The 22,730-nt window shown below is 42.1% G+C and overlaps 1 protein-coding gene across 1 annotated transcript in view; it reads right to left on the bottom strand.

Annotated features, from left to right (window-relative positions):
• Positions 1-22,730, bottom strand: part of lrrk1 (leucine-rich repeat kinase 1) — a 242,398-nt gene that overhangs the window by 159,292 nt on the left and 60,376 nt on the right. The window contains exons 3-6 of the mRNA XM_060853361.1: positions 17,131-17,297; positions 4,683-4,848; positions 1,940-2,119; positions 359-507 (exon numbers count right to left, since the gene is read on the bottom strand). Coding sequence (XP_060709344.1) covers positions 359-507; positions 1,940-2,119; positions 4,683-4,848; positions 17,131-17,297 — 662 coding nt within the window. The remainder of the gene's footprint in view (positions 1-358; positions 508-1,939; positions 2,120-4,682; positions 4,849-17,130; positions 17,298-22,730) is intronic.

Here is a 22,730-nt window from a genome sequence, read left to right as displayed (position 1 = left end):
AGCTACCTCGTCACTCACTGTCTCACCCCCAGAGACCTGATTGAGCTGGCATAGTTTACGCTTCACTGATTTGTTGTATTGTAATTAGGTGTGTTATGGCCTTTCTGTAGTCCCTCAGTGACCTCTGTAGGCAGAACAATAACATTGCTGAACTATCCAAAGTGCATTCTTAACAAGACCAATGAATTAATGTATTTTTTTTTACAGCCGATTTGATTAGATTTCCCCTTTGATCAAAGTGTCAAAGTTCATCATCCATCCATGGTTTGGTTACCAGTTGCCAATTGCTGATCGGAAAAAATTGCAGTAAAATAGAAAACAGGTAATCAGTTAGCACTAGGCAGAAACTTTTACTCACTATTTGTTTGTCTGAAATTTCGTACTGGCTACTTGGCTCTGTAAATTGTTTTCTCAGCAGCCGGTTGCAGAGTTCTGGGTGATCCAGTAAAACATAGGATGAGAAACAGGCTCCATTATCCAGAAGAAACTCCGCAATCTCTTCATTTCCTGCAACAGAAAAAGGCTTTCTCGAATAAAGTAGCTACGATTAAACACACAAACTAATAGGCCAGATGAGAAAATCTGGGAATCAACATAAAGAAAGAGATAGAACAGCAATTAGATATATTTAAAATCAAGAGAGTTTAGGAGATATATGTTCTGCACAACTACAAGAACACACTAGCCAATAACAAAATTTCTTGGACGAATAGATAACTGAGCAAAAGGATGAACAAAAGAAAGATGCAGACACTATGAGATGGACAAAGGAGAGGGTGTAAAAGGAATTACATAGAGGTTACATAGAAAGTAAAATAAAACAATTAGGCAGGCAAAGACAGAAACTACGAAGTTCTCAAAAATATAAAAAGAAACAGTGAAACATTCGCAGATAGATAAATAATAAAAGAAAATCAGAACAGCTATCAGTCCAGTAAGAGATGCATGAGATAATCTCTAAGAGAATGACAATGTAAAGATATTACATAGTTATTTTGCCTCAATACTTGCCAGGAGACAACAAAGTAGACATTACATTTGAAGAAAAGAATACAAGAAATATAAAGGAATTTAAGATAGATGGAGGAAGATAATTGAAAAACTAATCAAATTTAAAAAGGATAAAACTCCTGTACATAGTAAAACAAATAATGGAAAAACAGCAGAGGAATCTGTTATTGTTAGAAAAGGAAGTAGTGCCTGAGGACAGCTAACGTGATTCTTAAAAAGGGAAACAAAATAAGTCTGGGGAGCTGTAGATCATTTAGTTTAATGTTGGAAGAAGGAAAGACAGTGGGATCCTTATTCAAAGATGCAACAGAAAATCTAAAACTATTGCCAGGACTTCAGGGTGTGAGTAATAGGGAGAGGTTGGACAAGCTAGGACTTTTTTTTCTTTACAGCATAAAAGACTGAGGGGAGATCTTACAGAAATGTATAAGATCATCAGAGGCATGGATAGGGTGAATGCACTCAGTCTTCTTCCCAAGGTTGGGGAATCGAGGATACAGAGTGCCCCACACATTCACAGGCAGTGTCTTCCACATCCTAGCTACTTGCTGTCTCAAAAAATTATCTCACTTTGCTTCTTTTACCAATTACCGTAAACCTCTGGTTTCGATCTTACACAAATGGAAACTTCTCCAATCTATCCATATACCAGAAGTCCTGGCCTCTCATCCTTGAAACTATCCTTGAGAATCTTTTCTGCACTCTCTCCAAAGCCTTCACATCCTTGATTATCCCAGGAGAGATAGGCCACACAGCTAGCCTGATCCAGAACACACACAGTATCCCCGCTCCAGGCTTTGGTAGCAACTTTTCACTGTCCATAGCCCAGGTGATCTGTAGTATTAGAACCAGAAGTGTGTTTTGTAGAGAGGGGACTGATTCTCCTGAATCCCTAGCACACAGGGAAAAGATGAGTTTGTTCACATACCTGCCTTCATTGCTGCATATAACGGCTGACCTGTGATGATCGGATGATCCTGTGTCTTCACTCCACAACTGTCAGTCTCTGCCTTGTACACAAGTACCAAAAGCCTCACTACGTCCAAATGTCCTTGTTCACAGGATACAGCAAGCATCCAGCTCAGAAGATCCTTGTCAACACACAAATCTATCAAAAATATATTTTGTACAGTTATGGAATTATCAACTTTACACAGACTCAAATGTTCATTTTCCATTTTAATTCTAGAATCAGTGAAAATAAAGGGCACAATGAGGCCCAGTCTTTTCCAATGTTAGCTCTTCAATTGAAGCTGTCTACTCAAATTCAATTCTTACCTTTTCTGCAAGCTGTTTTACAATGGGTGGCACACTGGCTCAGTGGTTAGCACTGCTACCTCACAGCACCAGGGTCCGCGGTTCAATTCCCACCATGTCTGTGTGGAGTTTGCCCATTCACCCTGTGTCTGTGTGGGTTTCCTCCGGGTGCTCTGGTTTCCTCCCACAATTCAAAGATGTGCAGGCCAGGTGAATTGGCCATGCTAAATTGCCCGTAGTGTTAGGTGCGTTAGTCAGGAGTAAATATAGGTCTGGGTGGGTTTCTCTTTGGAGGAAATAAATTTCCTTTTATTTGACAGTTATCCAAAGAATCATCAGAGAGGGGAGGAAGTAAAATCTACTATGTTCATTTACCATCTCTATGACAATGGGTTAGGAGATGGGAGGGCTGGCAAAACGGCAAACCTCTGTGTATTCTTTTTGCCTTATTACCAGCAGTGGGAATGTTAGAGTTCAGCTGCCCACTATGCCGCCTGGCTTCCATTAATATTACTCATCTTTCCTCAAGGCCACCTGACCATTGAGACTACTCTGGAGCTGCCACTTCAACTCCAACAATGATCACCGTGAGCTGTTGAACTGAAAAAGAAATTTCAATCGAAGAGGAGTCTTAGACTAGACATATTAACTCTGCTTCTCTCTCTGCATATTATGCCAGATGTGGTGCATTCATCCAGCATGGTTTTTTTTTTAATTCACTCTGGGATGTGTGCACCACAGGCTGGTCAGCATTGATTGCCCATCCCTTGCTGCCCTCGAGAAGTTGGTGAGCTGCCTTCTTGAAGAGCTGTAAACTGCTTGTTGTCGGTTGACTCACAATATCTTAAGGAAAGGAATTCCAGGATTTTGATCCAGTGACAGTGAAGGAAACATGATATACTTCCAAATCAGGATGGTCAGTGGCTTGGAAGAAATTTGCATGTTGTGTTTCAATGTACCTGCTGCCCTTATCCTTCTAAATGGAAGCTTGTCGTGGGTTTGGAAAGCTCTAAGAACCTTTGGTGAATTTCTGCAGTGCATCTTGTAGAGAATAGCAGCAGTGTGTACTAAATGTTGGTGGTACAGGGAGTGGATGTTTGCGGATGTGATGCTAATCAAGCAGGCTGCTTTGCCCTGGATGGTGTAAAGCTTCCTAACTGTTGTTGAAGCTGCACCCATCAGGCAACTGAGGAATATTCCATCACACTCCTGACTTGTGCCTTGTAAGTGGTGGATAGGCTTTGGGGAGTTAGGAGGTGCATTACCTAACCTCTGACCTGCTCCTGTAGCTACTTAGTTTATGTGGTGAGTTCAGGTCAGTTTCTGGTCAATGGCAACCCCCAGGGTTGTTGACAGTGAGGGATTCATTGATGGTAGCACCACTGAATGTCAAGGTGCAGTGGTTAGAAGGTCTCTTTTTGGAGATGGTTGCTGTTTGGTATTTGAGTGGCATGAATGTTATTTGCCAAGTGTCAGCCCAAGTCTGGATGTTGTCCAGATTTTATTGTAATTGAACATGGCTGTTTCAGTATCTGAGGAGTTGTGAAAGGTGCAGAACATTGTGTAATCATCAACAAACATTCCAACTTCTGACCTTATGATGGAGGGAAGGTCATTGATGAAGCAGCTGAAGACGGTCAGGCCTTGGAGACTATCCTGAAGAACTCCTGCAGGGATACCCTGGAGCAGAGATGGCTGACCTCCAACAACCAATACCACTTCCCTATATTCCAGGTATGACTCCATCCAATGGAGAGTTTGTCCTTTTATTCGCATTGATTCCAATTTTGCTAGAGTTTGTTAACATCACACACAGTCAAATTCACGCATGATGTCAACGGCTGTCACTCTCACATCACCTCACCTCTGGAATTTAGCTCTTTTTGTTTGTACCAAGGCTTATGAGGTCAGGAGCTGAGTGGCCCTGGAAAAATCCAAACTGGATGTCACTGAGTAGGTTGTTGCTGAGCAGATGCTGCTGGATAGCACTATTGGTGACACCTTCCATCACTTTATTGATGATTAAGATTAGGCAGATGGGATAATAATTAGCCAGTTTTTTTTTTAAATTTCTGAGCTTGAGCTTCTGCAGTACTTAGCTTTTGGATAAGATTCAATCAATGTTGCAACTGGAGCGTTTTTAATTAAATATGGAAGAAAACCACCAAAGGAAATCAGAACTGACATCCATGAAAACATTGATGACAATCCTGCTTGGATTTGGGCTGAAAATACTGCTGCTATATTAAAATCAGGTCCAATGTCCCAGATCTCAACGGTTTTTTTTTGCTCCAGCCATGTAAACATGCCCACCTAAACCCTGCCTGGAATGTGCCTCCAGTGAAAATTGAGACCATAGTTTCAATTGTTGCTTTGCTGATGAAAGTAATACCAAGTGATGGAAAACATCTTACCTGAAGTAGAATTCAGCAATATTTTGATCACCTCTTCATGACCCTGACGTGCAGCAATAATAGCAGGATTTCCATCGTTTAGTTCCTTTGACAGTTCCCTTCCTGTCTCCTGGAGCAGATACTGCAGCATCTCTGTGTCTCCATGTGCAGCTATGATACCTAACAACTAGTAAAGAGCAATGGCAAGAGTTAGACCAACCTGCAATCTGCTGTCTTGACTGATCCTGGTAAAGGTAATGGAGTGGAAAAACTACTTCCTCAGGACATAGGTCAGACTGGTTGAGTGGCTTATTTCCTCTCAGTTTCCACTTCCTTCTCAGCCTCTCCTGCTCCTCTACAAATCTTCTCCCAAACTTTGATCTCCTGCTCGGACTTATCTTCCTTGCTGCTTTCCCCTTCCTATATTCCCAAACACAACCCTGCCTTCAGTCAAACCAATAGTGAGGTAAAGAACAACAGGGTAATAGAAGCAAAGGTTCCTTCTTTCTGTGCAAAGTGACTAATTGCTGCCTGTGGGGAGATTTGGGAGGTCATTCTGGGCCACTTATCCCCCCTCTTCAAGCACTGGGTAGAAAAATCAAAGCTAAATTATTCATTATTGAAAATAATTATTAAAAGAGGAATGCTGAGATAGATTGATTCTTGATCAGGTTTGGGGAATCAAGGTTATGGTAAAAGGGCAGGAAAGAGGTTATGGAAAATGCCAGATCAACCATGATCCTGCTGAGTGGCAGAACAGGCTCGAGGGGTTGAATGGTTCCTATTTCTCATCATCTTCTAAAGCACACCTGACAAAGGTGCAGTCTCTAATATTTCTTCCTACACTTCCCAAAAATATACAATGTCAAAATGATCCTTCTTTTGATGAGTCAGAAATAATTTAGTTCTGTAAGTGCACGTGAAGGTTAGACAGACAACAAATCACAGAAATGACTGGGGTAGGCTCCCAAACAGCCAGTCCCTGTACACATCCATCCACCATGACAAAGGCCTCCAATCCCTCCGTTTCTTCCTCTCCTGCCTCCCCCCCCCAAACAGTAACCTTCCACTGACATACTTATTTGATCGGCTGAACTAGTTCTCGTGCTCAACAATTTCTCTTTAGATTCCTCCCACTTTCTCCAGACCAAAGGGGCAGCAATGGGTACCCGAATGGGCCCCAGCTATGTTTGTCTCTTTGACATGTGCATAGAACAGTCAATCTTCTGCAGATACACTGGCACCATATCCTACCTTTTCTTCTGCTGCATCAATGATTGTATCTGCGTCACCTTGTGCTCCCACAAGGAGGTTGACAGTTCATCAACTTCATGAAAACCTTCAACCCTGATCTCAAGTTTATCTGGACCCTCTCAGACACCTCCCTCCCCACTTCTGGTGACTGACTCAACACGGACATCTACTTCAAACCCACCGACTCCCACAGCTATCTAGACTACACCTCCTCCCATCTTACCACCTGAAAAAACGCCATCTCTTACTCCCAATTGCTCTGCCTCCACCACATCTGCTCCCATGAGTACCAATTCCACCACAAGAACACCCCAGCTGACCTTCTTTCTCAAGGACCGCAATTTCCCCTCCCATGTGGTTAACAATGCCCTCCAGCACACCTCCTCAATTTCCTGCACCTCCGCCTTTGAACCCCACCCCCACAACTGCAACAAGGATAGAATCCTCCCGGTCAGAGACGCACAGCGGACCAACTCATCTATGCCGACCAGATATCCCAACTCAATCTAATCCCACCTGCTAGCACCTGGCCCTTTACCCCTCCAAACTTTCTTATTCATATACCCTTCCAGATGGCTTTTAAATGTTGCAATTGTACCACCTTCCACCACTTCCTCTGGCAGCCTGTTCCAACACACACCACTCTATGCGTGAAAACATTGCCTTTAGGTCTCTTTTATATCTTTTCCCTCTCATCTTAAACCCTTGCCCTCTAGTTCGGGACTACCCCCACCCCAGGGAAAAGACCTCGTCTTTTTACCCTATCCATGCCCCTCATGATTTTGTAAACCTCTATAAGGTTACCCCTCAGCCTCCAGCGAAAACAGCCCTAGCCTATGCAACCTCTCCCTATAGCTCAAATCCTCCAACCCTGGCAACACCTTGTAAGTCTTTTCTGAACCCTTTCAAGTTTCACAATATCCTTTCGAGAGGTAGGAGACTAGAATTGCAAACAATATTCTAAAAGGTAATGAAGGAGCGGCGCTCCGAAAGCTAGTGTGCTTCCAATTAAACCTGTTGGACTATAACCTGGTGTTGTGCAATTTTTAACTTTGCCTAAAAGATGATAGAGACAGGAAGCATTACGTTTAAGATGTTTTTAGATGAATGCTCAAATCCCATAGCATACAAGACCGCGGACTACATCCTGGGAAATACAATTAGAATAGACGAGTGCTTTATGACTTGGGTGAACTCAATAGTCTATAGGGTTTCTTTCTGTGCTGTAACACTCAATCACTTTATGACCATAGAAACAGGACTCAACTATTTAATCCTTCAGTACTTTTCCACCCTTCACTGAGATCATAGCTTATTTGTGATCTAACTGAATTTGTCAGTCTTAGCCTTATATCCTTTAATATTTTCACTTAACAGAAGTCTAACAATTGTTTTGCTTCCTGACCAGACGGTTGACATTCTCCTGTATTAATAGGTAACCTCCTGGATATTTTCAATTCTATCGATTTTCATGTTATCCAAGATCTCTTAGCTAAACCCCCTATATTTGAATCATTAACGTACACCATAAATAGTAGGTGCTTCAACACTGAGCTCTGTGGGACCCCATGAGAAACAGACTTCCATTCAGTAGCAGTAGCAGAACAGTAATCTATTAAACCCCCTGCTTCAAGTCACTGAGTCAATTTTGGATCGAGACTGTCACCTCACCTTGGATCCCATAGGTCTTTTCATTCTAGACCAGTATGCTATGAGGGACCTAATTAAAAGCCTTGCTTATGTTCATGTGGACCATATCAAATGCGATACCCTCATTAACACTCCTAGCGATCTCCTCAAAAAATGTAATCAAAAATGTCAAACACAACTTCCCCTTAATAAATTCATGCGAATTATCCCTGAGTTATTGTCAATTCTCCAAGTTCAAGCTCTGTTGTCCATGCTTGAAGCATGGCTATAAAAACTTGATACAAAACTATCAGAAGCCGAGCAGGCATGCTGCTTGACAGTGCTGTCGGCAACGCCTCTCAATCACTTTGACGATGATGATGCAGCGTAGACAGTTAAGACAATAAGTGGCTAGGTTAGATTTGTCTGCTTTTTCTGTACAGAATATTGCTAGATGATTTTCCATGTTAAACAAAAATGAAAAGAACTGTGGATGCTGTAAATCAGAAACAAAAACAGAAATTGCTGGAAAAGCTCAGCAGATCTGGCAGCATCTATAGAGAGAAATCAGAGTTGACGTTTTGGGTCAAGTGACTCTTCCTCAGAGCTGAAAGTGAATGTACTGGAATGCCTTGGCCAGCGGTGCACAAGTCACATTGTCAGAGGTTTGTCAGGGCCAGTTCAGTGCCTTCAGCTGTTCATATCATGTGGCGTGAACTGAATTGGCTAAAGACTGGCATCTGTGACGCTGGGGACTTCTGGAGAAGGTCAAGATGCACCATCTACTCGGCATCTCTGACTGAAGGTACTTGAACATTCAACTTTGCATTTGACGTTGCAGAGGATATTTATGGTACCTTCTCCTCCAATGAGTTTATTTTCTATCCCATTCACACAGGAGGTGGCAAAACAGCAGAGCTATTGGATTACTTAGTTCTGTTGATCATTTGCTACTTATGGATGTAGGGAATCTAATCACCCCGGAGGCTCCCTGCCTCATTCCTAATGAAGGGCTTTTGCCTGAAACGTCAATTTTCCTGTTCCTCTGATGCTGCCTGACCGGCACCACTCTAATTTTGACGGTATTCCTAACCTCTGACCTGCTCTTATAGCCACTGTGTGAATGTGGCAAGTCCAGTTCAGATTCTGGTCAATAGTAACCCCAAGGAGGTTGATAGTGAGGGATTCAGTGTTGGTATCACCATTGAATGGCATGGGATGGTAGTTAGATTGTCTCTTATTGGCGATGGTTATAGCCTAGCATTTGTATGGCACAAATGTTACTTGCCACTTGTCAGCCCAAGCCTGGATATTATCCAGATTTTGTTGCTTTAACACGGATTGCTTCAGTATTTGAGGAGTCACAAATTGTGCTCAACATTGCACCACTATTGGAGAATATCCCCACTTCTGACTTTGTGATGGAGAGAAGATCTCTGCTGAAGCAGCTGAATATTGTTGGGCCTGGGAGACTACCTTAAGGAACTCCTGCTGAGATGCCCTGAAGCTGAGATGACTGACCCCCAACAACCAATACCACCTGCCTATGTGTCAGGTATGACTTCAACCAATGGAGAGTCTTCTCCCAATATCTATTGATTCTGGTTTTGCCAGGGCTCCTTGATGCCACACTCAATCAAATTTAGCCTTGATGTCAAGGTTATCTATCTCACGTCACCTCTGGAATTCAGCTTTTTTACCCAGCTGAGTAGCTCTGACGGAATCCAAACTGGGAGTCACAAACAGGTCATTACTGAGCAGGTACTCCTTGTTAATGACACCTTCTATCACTTTTTTGATGTTTATGAGTAGATTGACGCGACGGTAATTGGCTGAGTTGGATTTGTCCTGCTTTTTCTATACAGGACATACCTAGGCAATATTCCATATTTTTCAATGTTAGTGATCCAGTTCTGCTGGCACAGCTTGGCTGGGGGAGCAGCAAGGTGAATAGACTAGCAGGAATGACATGAAACAAGCAGTGGCAGACATTTAAGGAGGTAATTCATGACTCTCTCAACAAAAATACGTCACAGTGAGAAAGAAAGATTCTAAGAGAGGGATAAACCAACCGGGGCTAATCAAGGAAGTTAAGGGTAATATTAAGTTGAAAGATAATAACCCAAGTCAGTGACAGCCCTGAAGACTGGGATAAATTCAGAATCCAGCAAAGGAGGATTAAAAAGATGAGAAAGACAGAGGAAGTAAACTATGAGGACAAACTAGTGAAGAATATAAAATCTGACAATAAGATATTCTTTAAATATATAAAAAGGAAGAGAGAGGTCAAATTGAACATGGGCCCTTTCAGAAAGTGTAAGGGGGGGGGGCAGGGAGTGGAATGGGGGCAAAAAGCAGGTAATTAAAAGTTGATCCACCTAACATGCTGAAATATATTATTAAGGAAGTGATAGGCAGAACATTTTGAAAATCATGATCTAAGTAGAGTCAACATGGTTTCAGGAAAGGGAAGCCTTCTGTGACTAATTTATTGATGATTTTCGAGGAAGTTTCAATCAGAATGGATGGAGGAAAACTAGTAGATGTATTGTATTTGGAATTCTAGAAGACATTCTACAAGGTACCTCACAAAAGGATAAATCATAATAACAGCCCATGGTGTTGGAGATAATATATTGGCATGGAGAGAGAATTGGCTCATGGGCAAGAACAGTGACTGGGGATAAGGGTTTTTCTTAAAATTTGTAATCCACGGCCAGTGGGTTGCACAGGATCACAATTGTTTAGAAATATACATGAATGATTTGGTGGAAGGAAATGAACAAACTGGAGCCAAAATTGCAGATGACACAAAATTAAGTGGATAGGCAAGTTGCAAGAAGGATACAAACAGTTTGCAGAGAGATATTGATAGGATGAATACATGGGCAAAATGTTGGTAGATGGAGTATATGGGAAAATGTGAAGCTGTTCATTTTGGAAACGAGAACAAAAGAACAATAACATTTAAATAGAGAAAACCTGCAGAAAACGCAACCCAAAGAGACCAGGGGAATTTGTGCACAGAACACAGAAAGCCAGTTACCAGGAGGACTAATGAAATGTTGACCATTGTTTCAAGAGGTGTGGGGGAGGGGTGGTTGAGTATAAGATCGGGAAAGTCTTACTGTGACTGTACAAGACACTGGCGAGCCCACACCTGGAGTACTGAGAGCAGGTCTGATCCCCTTGTGTTAAAAAAAAATTCATTTGAGGCAGTTCAGAGAAGGCTCACTAGGATGATCTTGGTATGGATGAATTGTCTTATGAACAAAGGCAAAACAGCAATGTGGTTGACTCAAAGTTGCCTTCTGAAATGGCCGAGCAAGCCATTCAGTTGTGCCAATTGCTACAAAGTCTGAAAGAAATTAAACCAGATGGATCATTTGCATCAGTGTTTACTGTGGACAAGGACATGGAAGAAATTAGAATGTGAGTAAATAAATGGTGACATCTTTAAAAATGTCCATATAACACAAGTGGTGGTGCTGAATGTCTTAATATCCATACAAGGTGGATAAAACCCTGTGGGAAGTGATTGCTGGGCCCCTTGCTGAGATATTTGTATCATCGATAGTTACAAGCGAGCAGATGGAAGAATGGAGGTTGGCTAATGTGATGCCACCATTGAAGAAAGGTAGTAAGGAAAAGCCAGGGAACTATAGACCGGGGAGCCTGACACTGGACGTGGACAGGTTGTTGGATTGAATCCTGAGGGACAAGATTTACATGTATTTGGAAAGGCAAGAAACGATTAGGAGTAGTCAACATGGCTTTGTGTGTGGGAAGTCATGATTAAGTTTTTTGAAGGAGTAACAAAGAGGTCAGTGGTGGACGTGATCTTTATTCAACAAGGCACCTCACTGGAGACTGGTTAGCAAGGTTAGATCTTATGGAATACAGACAGAACTATCCATTCTGGATACAGAATTGGCTCAAAGATAGAAGATGGCAGTGGAGGGTTGTCTTTCGGACTGGAGTGACCAGTGGTGTGCGCAAGCATCATGACTATGTCCACTGCTTTTTGTCAATTATATAAATGATTTGGATGTGCAGAGAGGAGATATAATCAGTAAGTTTGCTGATAACACCAACATTGGAATTGTAGTGGACAGCGAGGAAGGTTACTCAGAGTATAACAGAATCTTGATCAGATGGGTCAATGGGCCGAGGAGTGGCAGATGAAGTTTAATTTAGATAAATGCGAGGTATTGAATTTTGGAAAGGCAAATCAGGGCAGGACTTATACACTTAATGGTAAGGTCCTGGGGAGTGTTGCTGAACAAAGAGACTTTGGAGTGCAGGTTCATAGCTCCTTGAAAGTGGAATCACTAGTAGATAGCATAGTGAACGGTTTGGTATGCTTCCCTCCATTGGTCAGAGCATTGAGTATAGGTATTGGGAGGTCATGTTTAGATTAGATTAGATTACTTACAGTGTGGAAACAGTTCCTTCGGCCCAACAAGTCCACACCTACCCGCCAAAGCGCAACATACCCATACCCCTACATTTGCCCCTTACCTAACACTACGGACAATTTAGCATGGCCCATTCACCTGACCCGCACATCTTTGGACTGTGGGAGGAAACCGGAGCACCGGAGGAAACCCACGCAGACACAGGGAGAACGTGCAAACTCCACACAGTCAGTCGCCTGAGGTGGGAATTGAACCCAGATCTCTGGCGCTGTGAGGCAGCAGTGCTAACCACTGTGCCACTGTGCCGCCCACAAGACATTGGTTAGGCCACTTTTGGAATATTGCATGCAATTCTGCATGTTATGAAATTTTAAAGGGTTCAGAACAGATTTACATTGATATTGCTAGGGTTGGAGACTTTGAGCCATAGGGAGAGGCTGAATAGGCTGGAACTGTATTCCCTGGAGCGTCAGAGGTTGAGGGATGACTTCATAAATGTTTATAAAATCATGAGGGGCATGGATAGGTAAATAGACAAGATCTTTTTCTTGGGGTGGGGGAGTCCAGAACTAGAGGACATGGTTTTGGGTGAGAAGTGAGAAATTTAAAACAGCCCTAAAGGGCAACGTTTTCATGTAAAGGGTGGTGCGTGTATGGAATGAGCTGCCAGAGGAAGAGGATGGTACATTCACAACATTTCAAAGATATCTGGATGGGGTATATGAATAGGAAGGGTTTAAAGGGATATGAGCCAACTGCTGGCAAATGAGACTAGATTAGTTGAGGACATCTGGTCAGCATGGATGAGTTGGACCAAAGGGCTGTTTCAGTGCTGTACATTTCTATGACTATGACCTGGCATTGACCCAGGCATCAGAAAAGGCAATGGCAGAAACAGCCCTGTTGACTCTGCTAAGTCCTCCTCACTAACATCTGGGGGTTAATGCCAAAATTTGGAGAAGCCAAGCAACAGTCTGACATTGATTGTAAGGTATGATTCCATGAGTATGACTATGTCCCAGCCACCATCATTACCACCCATGGACATGTCCTGTCTCACCAGCAGGATAGACCCAGTAGAGTTGGTGGCACAATGGTACACAACCAGGAGGGAGTTGCTCTCGGAATTTTCAACATTGACTCTGGACCCCATGAAGTCTCGTTGCTTTAGGTTAAACATGGACAAGGAAACGTTCTGATTGCCATGTACCGTCCTCCCTCAGCTGATGAATCAGTACTTCTCCATGTTGAAAAACACTTAGAGGAAGCACCGAGGATGGCAACGGCACAAAATGGACTTTGGGTGGGGAATTTCAATGTTCACAACCAAGAGTGGCTCCGCAGCAGTAATATTTATTGAATGGTTGGATCCTAAAAGATATAGCTGTGAAACTAGGTCTGTGGCGGCTGGTGAAGGAACCAACAAGAGGGAAAAACGTACTTGACCTCATCCGTACCAATCTGCCGCTGCAAATGAATCTATCTATCTGTGACCACATCGGTAAGAGTGACTGCTGCACAGTCCTTGTGGAGACAAGGTCCCATCTTTATATTGAGAATAACCGCCATCGTGTTGTGTGGCACTATCACCATGCTGAATCAGAACTGTACTCCAGCACAATCTGTAACCTCATGGCCTGACATAGCCCCCACTCAACCATTACCATCAAGCCAGGGGATCAAATAGTTCAATTGAGAGTGCATAAGAGCATGCCAGAAGCAGCATCAGGCAGACTTGAAGCCACCAAACAGGACTAATTGCATGCCAAACAGCATAAGCAGCAAGTGATCAACAGAGCTAAGCAATCCCACAACCAATGGATCAGATCTAAGCTCTGCAGTCCTGCCACATCCAATCGTGAATGGTGGTGGTCGATTGAATAACTCACTGAAGAAGGAAACTCCAAAATATCCCCATACTCAATGATGGAAAAGCACAGCACGTCAGTGCAAAAGATAAGGCTGAAGTTTTCGCAGCAATCTTCAGCCAGAAGTGCTGAGTGGATGATCCATCTCAGCCTTCTACAGTGGTCCCTCGCATAAGAGTTACCAGTCTTCAGCCAATTCAAGTTACTCCATGTAATATCAAGAAGTGGTTCGAGGTACTGGATACTGCAACAACTACGAACTCTGACAACATTTCAGTGACAGGGCTGAAGACTTGTGCTCCAGAGCTTGCCTCTATCCTGGCAAAGCTGTTCCAGTACAGTTACAACACGACAATGTGGAAAATTGCCCAACAATATCCTCTACATAAAAAGCAGGACAAATCCAACCTGGCCAATTACCACCCCATCAGTCTACTCTTGATCATCAGTAAAGTGATGCACAACAATAACCTGCCCAGTGTTGCCAGTTTGAGTTCAGTCAAGACCAGTCAGCTCCGGACCTCATTACAGCCTTGGTTCAAACATGGACAAAAGACCAAAAGTACAGAGGTGAGGTGAAAGCGGTAGCCCTTGACATCAAAGCTGCATTCGACCAAGTGTGGCATCAGGGAGCCCGAGCAAAACTGAAATTAATGGATATCAAGGGGCAAAATATCCGATGGTTAGAGTCATACTTGACATATAGGACGATGGTCGTGGTTATTGGAGGTCAGTCATCTCAGCTCCAGGACACCTCTGCAGGAGTTCCTGAGGAAAGTGTCCTCAACTGAACCATCTTCAGTTGCTTCATCAATGATCTTTCCCCCATCATAAGGTCAGAAGTGGGAATGTTTGCTAAAGATTGCGATTCTTCTGACACTAAAGCAATCAGTGTCCAAATGCAACAAGATCTGGACAACATTCAGGCTTGGGTTGACAAGTGATAAGTAACATTCACCTGACACAAGTGCCAGGCTATGACCATCACCAACAAGAGACAATCTAACCAGCGCCCCTTGACATTCAATAGTATTACCATCACTGAATCCCCCACCATCAACATCCTGGGAGTTATCATTGATCAGAAATTCAGCTGAATTCACCACATAAGCACAGTGGCTACAAGAGCAGGTCAGAGGTTAGGAATATTGCAGCAAGTAACTCAACTCCTAACTCCCAAAGGGCTTTTGCCCGAAATATCGATTTTCCTGCTCCTCGGATGCTGTCTGACCTGCTGTGTTTTTCCAGCACTGCTCTAATCTAGAATCTGGTTTCCAGCATCTGCAGTTCTCACTTTTGCCTACAAGGCACAAGTCAGGAGTGTGATGGAATACTCCCCATTTGCCTGGGTGAGTGCATGTCCAAAACATTCAAGAAGCTGGAGACCATCCAGGTCAAAGCAGCCCACTTGATTGGTACTACATCTGCAAGCATCCACTCCCTTCCACCATTGTTGCTCAGTAGAAGCAGTTAGTACTATTTACAAGGTACACTGCAGAAATTCACCAAAGATCTTCAAGGAGCACCTTCCAAACCTACATCTCACAGATAACTGCGAATACCATCACCTTCAAGTTCCCCTCCAAGCCATCCACCATCCTGATTTGGAAATATATTCCTTCATTGTAGCTGGGTCAATATCCTGGAATTCACTCCTAATGGCATTGTGGGTCAACCCACAGCAGGTGGACTGCAGTGGTCAAGACGACTGCTCATCCGCACCTTCTCAAAAGCAATAAATACTGGCCAGCAATGCCCACATTCCATTAAAAAAAATGAAAACATTTTTTAAAAATCTACTCACTGGAATTGAGAAGAATGAGAGGTGATCTCATTGAAATATATCGGATTCTTGAGGGGCTTGACAGGGTAAATGCTGACAAGATATTGCTCTTCATGGGAGAGTCTCGCAACAGCGGTTGTCATCACAGAATAAAGGGGTGCAAATTTACACAGAGATAAAGAGGATTGAGAGTCTGTGGAACTCCTTGCTACTGATAGTTGTAGGGGCAGAATCCTCAGCTACGTTTAAGGTTGAAATAAATAGATAGATTCTTGATCAATAAGGGAATCAAGATTTATAGGGAAAGACAGGAAAGTGGATGTGAAGGATGTCAGATAAGGCACAATCCCATTGAATGGTGCAGCAGGCTGGAGGGGGTCAAATGGCCTAATCCTGTTCCTATTTCCTATGGTCATATGATCAGCCCTGGTGTTACTGAATGCCAAATCTAGTTCAAGGGGTTATATGGCTTTTGGCTGCAGCTTTATCTTATGCCTAGCTACTCCCAGAATCAAGAAAGAGTGACTGGCAGATTTACTCAGTATACAGCAATCCAAATGTGATTGTTATATTGACCAAATCAATTAATTTATTTTGGACTGGATAATAAAAGGTGGTTCACATCAGCTAAGTTTAAATGATTGAGGTACAGGAAAGGTTAAAGAGAATCATCAGACAACCTAGTCTAATCATCCTCTCCTTGTATGGTTTATGGATTCACTTTAGTTAGAGGTTTGTAGCTCATATGCCATTGTAAGGCACTAGTATAAATATATCTAAATAAATAAAGATAAATCCTATTTAATTGCAGTAACTGGAGAAGTTGGACATTATCCTCCTTAGCATAGGGAGCATTAAGTGGAGAATTAACAGATTGGATCAAATTAATGAACAGTTTTGATATAGAAAGTAAGGCAAAATTGAGTTTAGTGGCAGGAGTTATAATAATGGGTTTCTGGTGATTGAGAAATGAACCATGGGAGCTGAGATTTTCCTTGAAGCACAGCCAGTTACTGTAATCTGGAATATACTGTCTGACAGGATGGTAGAAGCAGGTTCAAAAATAACATTCAAGACATTACAGGATAAATACTTGAAGGAGAAAAATTTACAGGAGAGTGGGGTAACAAGCTTCTGTGCTGTATTTTTAATGAAAACAGCCTGAAGATGATTTCCATTGGTCCTAAATAGGAGTAAATTACAGCGGTACATATTTTGGATTTTTAACACTATTTAGTACACACCTCCAAGTCAGAATTCCTGATTGACACTCTAAAGACCACCTTCAAGTGGCTGCGTTGTTCTGGTTAGTACCAAACCTCGAGTGGAGCTGTACTCATCTCCAGGCAAGTGAAAAATATTCCAATTCAGTCCTGAGTTGTGCCTTGTATATGGTGGATAGGCTTTAGGCAGTTGTATTTACCACCCTATCCCCACTTCACCCACAACACACATACATTCCAATCAATGTCAAAGAATAAACTTCCAATCAATGAAAGGTTATTTTAAATTCTTACCTTCTCCACTTGGCAGTTTGCCTCCAAATACAGTCTGGCAAGCTGTTGAGCTCTTTCCATCTCTCCTGCGCTGTATGCCACCTGAATGCTTTTGAGGGTTGGGCACTGATCGCAGGGTAGGCTGCTCAACCCTGACTGTTTGCTTCCCATAATCTCAGGAACTGTCTCTGCAAACAAAAGCATTATTCAGATCCTCAAATTCATGGTGTTATAGTATATGCCTTCTGTCTCCATTACATGAACTATTTATCCTTCTTCTGGTTAAGAAGCATGAAATATAGTTGAATGACACATTTATATATTTATTGCTGCACCTTAGGTGTTAAATCCAATTGAATTGGGTTGAATATTTACTCTTCATGATATGCAAGGCTCTTTCAGCACAAAACTTCTCTGTAAGGTGGTTATAAATTCACGGTGTTGGCAACAGCTGGGAATAGCATCATGAGAAGAAAGTGAGGACTGTAGATGCTGGAGATCAGAGCTGAAAATGTGTTGCTGGAAAAGCACAGCAGGTCAGGCAGCATCCAAAGACTTGCAGGAGAACCGACGTTTCGGGCATGAGCTCTTCTTCAGGGCTTATGCCCGAAACGTTGATTCTCCTACTCCTTGGATGCTGCCTGACCTGCTGCGCTTTTCCAGCAACACATTTTCAGCTCTACCTCTGTCTATTGCACTGTTTGGCACACAAATAGCTATAGCACCACCAGAATGGCATCTAATTTTCAGGTATGCCTGGTGCTTCTCCTAGCATGCTCTGCTGCATACTTCATTAAGCCAGAGGTGATTTCCTGACTTGATGGTTAATGATAAAGTGGGGATATGCCAGGCCATGAGTTTACACCTTACATTTGAATACAATTCTGGTGTTACTGATAGCCCGCAGTGACTCACTGATTCTTATTTTGAATTGCTATATCTATGACTTTTAGCACAGTGAGAGTGCCACTTCATCCTCACCAGGCCTGTGCAGTTGTCGTCCCTACTATGGCAGTCATGGACAGATGCATTGATAACAGGTTGATGGTGAGGACAAGCTCAAGTCAATCTTTCTTCTCTCTTACTGGTTCACACATCATCAGCTGCGGGCTCAGTTTAAAAACTATTTCCTTAAGATCTCAGCCAGCTCAGTCAGTAGTGCTGTTCCTGAGCCACTCTTGCTGATGGGCATTGAAATCCCTCAGTAGAGAGCATTCCTTGCCTTTTCACCCTGTGTTTCTTCCACCTGATGTTCAAAATGGAGGAGAACTGAATGATCTAGGAGGCAGGTGCAATAGGTGGTAATCAGCAGAGGTTTTCATTTGATTCCACAAGCATTCAAAGTCCAGAGTCAATATGTGGACTCCCAACTGAATTGTCTCCCAACTGTATACCACTGTATTGCCACCTGCAACACATAGGAGCAGACTACAGCCCATGTGGATATCATGCATTTTTTTTTAGATTAGCTTACTTACAGTGTGGAAACAGGCCAACAAGTCCACACCGACCCGCCGAAGCGCAACCCACCCATACCCCTACATTTACCCCTTACCTAACACTACGGGCAATTTAGCATGGCCAATTCACCTGACCCACACATCTTTGGACTGTGGGAGGAAACCAGAGCACCCGGAGGAAACCCACGCAGACACGGGGAGAACGTGCAAACTCCACACAATCAGTCGCCTGAGTCGGGTCTCAGGTGCTGTGAGGCAGCAGTGCTAACTGCTGTGTCACCGTGCCGCCTATGGTGAAGAAAGTGAGACAAATTAGAGAAGATAATGTTCATAGTGAGGATAAATAGAGCCAGGCTAAACTGGTTCAATCTTCTCTGAATTATTAGTTTGTGACATCACCATATCACCACATCCCCTTAAGCTACTACTGTTTTTATGAGAGGTTCAATATTGCACTAATTTCAAGGTTCCTATTCCTTCACATCATCTCTAGAATTTTCCATAATAATGGAGTTCATGGTTTTGAATAATTGCTATAGGAAAAGGCTTAGACGCTATTAACTCTGTACAGGCTTCCCATTCTTTCCAACCTTCAGCAAAAATCTCGATACTATTAAGATCGACATCTCTGTTCTGCATCTCAAGTCTGACTACTGCTTCAACACCTGGTTCTATCTTCTTTACCACTACTGCTAGAGTCTTCTCATGCATCTGCTATCTAAGGCCAGCCTCACACCTCTGTTCCACTCACCAGGCCTCTGCCTCAGGAGCTGGTACCATTTTCAATCTCTAACTGGAGTCAGCAATAAGAATTTCTGCAATAGTGTAGTGATTATGCACAACCAACTATGGACATTAGCATTAGGAATATTTTAAAAGTAAGCATGTCACATCAGAATCGGTATGTTAAACAGCTTTAGTAAACTGAAATCTTCTGAGTTAATAGTGCCCAAACTTTAATCTAAGGCAATTATTCAAAACGATGACCTCCATTATTCAAAGAATTTCCATGGATGATGGGAAGGGGTAGGAACCTTGAAATTAATGCAATTTTAAACTAATAGTAACAACAGCAGCAGCTGAAGGGGATGTAGTGACATGATGGTGATGTCACTAACTAATAACCTCCAGACTGACCCAGCTCAGCCCAGCTCTGCACGTTCTCATTTTTAATCCATAACATGAAAACATTGCCTCTGATTTTTCCGAGCAAAAAGCAAAGGGATTGAATTGGAGATCTCCGAGCATGGCTACAGCTCGAAACCTCTGTGCCAGTAATACAAGCCTATTAATTATTCATCTTTCTAACCCAACAGGGGCTCTGCTGTAATTGTATAAAACATGTGCAGATCTCCAAGTCTTTTAGTTCACCAATCAGCAAGAGAACAGAGAAAAAAGGAGATTTTGAAAAACAAGTGGGACTTTATAAAACATAGTACAAGAGTCTGTGTGTATTTTGTAAACATCCAATTGCTATGATGGCACATGCATAAATAGAAATCAGCTACTAAACAGCAGTAAAAAGGAATCTTGTACTGAAAATGTTGATTCATAGAATTGATTCAGATTTCAGTTGCTGAGAAAGATATTTTTAAACTAATTTAACTCTCCATCTACCACAAAATATATCCTGATTAATCCACTTACCTTCTTGCCACTTACTTGATTTAATAATTCAACATAGCAAACTGACCTTGCCAGCTCTGTGATCAAAGACATATATGCAGCCCATATACACATTACCATTCCAACTGTACAATATCCAGGCTTGATCTTTGATAAATGAGGATGCTTAACCTACTGATGGCGTAGATACAGTAAGAGCTGCCTGATGTGCTGAACTGCCAAATCCCAGCCCACAGGCTTCTCACACGCTGCTCTTTGTCTGAGATGGAAAACAATTGGGATGATGTGTGACTGTGGTCTGGAAAGTGCTGCTGAGGAGTAGTGGAGACAGTTTCTGTGGGGGCTTTCAAAGAGGAAGTGACATACACTGTTGCAGAACGATGGGAAAAGGCACTAGTTGAGCAGCCCTTTCAGACAACAATGTAAACATGATTGGTCAAATGTGATGTACGGTTTTATGATTCAGGACATGAGGGGAACTTTGTTGCACTGGACTACAGGAGAACATGAGCATTGAATTGCTTGATGCATTAGTGGGTTCTCTATACAGCCTCCATTCACAGATGAAGGAGTATACAGAAGCCCAACTGAAGTATTTGGGGCTCAGTCTTTGCAATGGGGAAATGGTGGACGTCTTGATATCAGATCAAATGCCTTGTCACTCACTTTTAACAGCTTCCCTGTATGTCAAACAGACATTGTCTAATGTCTCAATGTTGGAATGGAACTCAAACTGAGGGCACACAATCAATGCTTCAATATAAATTGGCATACAGACTCTCACAGCAGTTCAACTGATGAGCTAACTCCATTGAAATTGGAATTTGGAGCTCATGGTGTCTGAAACCTGGAGTGTGGAGATTACAGCAAGTCTACTGTCGGTGTATTTCTTTTGAGTAATGATGAAGGTTTACAATATGTAATCATTTAGTCATTTGACAGGAGAAAATGGCTATTGCTGAAAAAGATGCATTTTGTTAAAGCTTACAATCTTGTACTTATCAGGATGTTTCACAAGAAATGCAACATTTATACTGCATGAAATAAAGGTACTGATTGACTAGCAAGTGAACTCTGATTGACTTTGACTTTGCCATGCAGAATTCACCAGCAATGAGTATAAAAGTTGGCAAGACATGTATAAAGATTTAATTACGCCACATTTGGAGTATTGTGTGCAGTTCTGGCTATCATACTAAAGGAAGGATGTGGAAGAGTTGGAGAGGGTGCAAAAGATTTTACCAAATTGTTGCCTGGATTGAAATGTATTATCGCTAAGGAGAAATTGAACAAAATTGGATTGTTTTTGCTCGAGTGTTGGAGGTTGATGATGACCTAATAGAATTCTTTTTACTCAGGTAGAAATGTCAAATACTACGGTGCATATATTTAAAATGAGAGCTGGGAGGTTTAAAAGGAGATGTGCAAGGAAATATTTTTGTTTTTTCATAAAAACACAGAAGGTGGTAGAGCCTGGAATGTGCTGCCAGGGGAGGTGGTAGATATGCCATCAACCTGTAAGAGGCATTTAGACTAAAACATAAACAGGCGGATAACATAAACAGACCACATGCAGGCACGTGGTATTAGTTTAGAACAGCATCACATTTGGTGTAGACTTTGTGGGTCAAAGGGGCCGGAAGGAAAGATTCATACCAAAGGATATGCTGTTTACTAACTTAAATAGCCAAAGCTTTGATTAGGTTTATTTCACAGATTTCATTGAGAAAGGGTAGTGAACTACTCAAAGCAACTGTGCGCCTTGGAGAGAGGCAGTGATAAGAAGAATCAAACCTGTGAATATGCAGAAAGTCATCAAAAGCTAACTTGGTGAACTTTTCAGCTCAAGAAATTTTAAAGTGAAGGTAGGAATGATATTTAATTGGGATTGAGCATCTGTAAAAGGATTTTATGTTCGTGGTCAGGTTTATGTAAGACTATCATTTATTTGTGTAATAAACTTATTGACTTTTGTTAAAAGTATTTGACAGCCTCACGTAAATATGTTCAGTGACTAACCATCACTGTAATCAAATTACAAAAGTAAAACATATGTTTATTAAGTCAGCTTCCACTCTGGAATCTTGTCAAGAATAACCACTAACTGTGACCATAACAATAGCCAGGTTACCCCTTCCACCATCTGTGCAGTTGTGGTTCCAGGACAACTTGAGGTGGTGGAGGTCAGGGATCCTCTCTTGGGGAGAGATAATAACATCAGGGATCTTCTGTGGCAGGATGTTAAGGATTCTTTGGGGTTGTTAACTGTGAAGACTATCTTTAAAAAGTATGTAAATTCCTTGGAACTATCCAACTCGTCAAAACTTGTGAAGTGGTAAACAAAAACATAAATAAGTGTTAATTCGTCAAAAACTGTCAAGGATTGTTAATATATGTTCTTTGAATGAGACTATTTTTCTCAATGGAGTGTAGTGTGCAATATAGAACTTTAAGTATTGCAACAATAGTTTCCCCCCCACTGTGGATTGCATAATTGTCAATAATCAATTTGTTGTCATAGTGAGTAAAGTTGGA

Source organism: Hemiscyllium ocellatum, chromosome 39 (genome assembly GCF_020745735.1).
Source record: "Hemiscyllium ocellatum isolate sHemOce1 chromosome 39, sHemOce1.pat.X.cur, whole genome shotgun sequence".
In the NCBI taxonomy this organism is placed as follows: Eukaryota; Metazoa; Chordata; class Chondrichthyes; order Orectolobiformes; family Hemiscylliidae; genus Hemiscyllium; species Hemiscyllium ocellatum.
The sequence above is the reverse complement of the archived record's forward strand: the minus strand, read 5'-3'. Positions and strand labels throughout refer to the sequence as shown.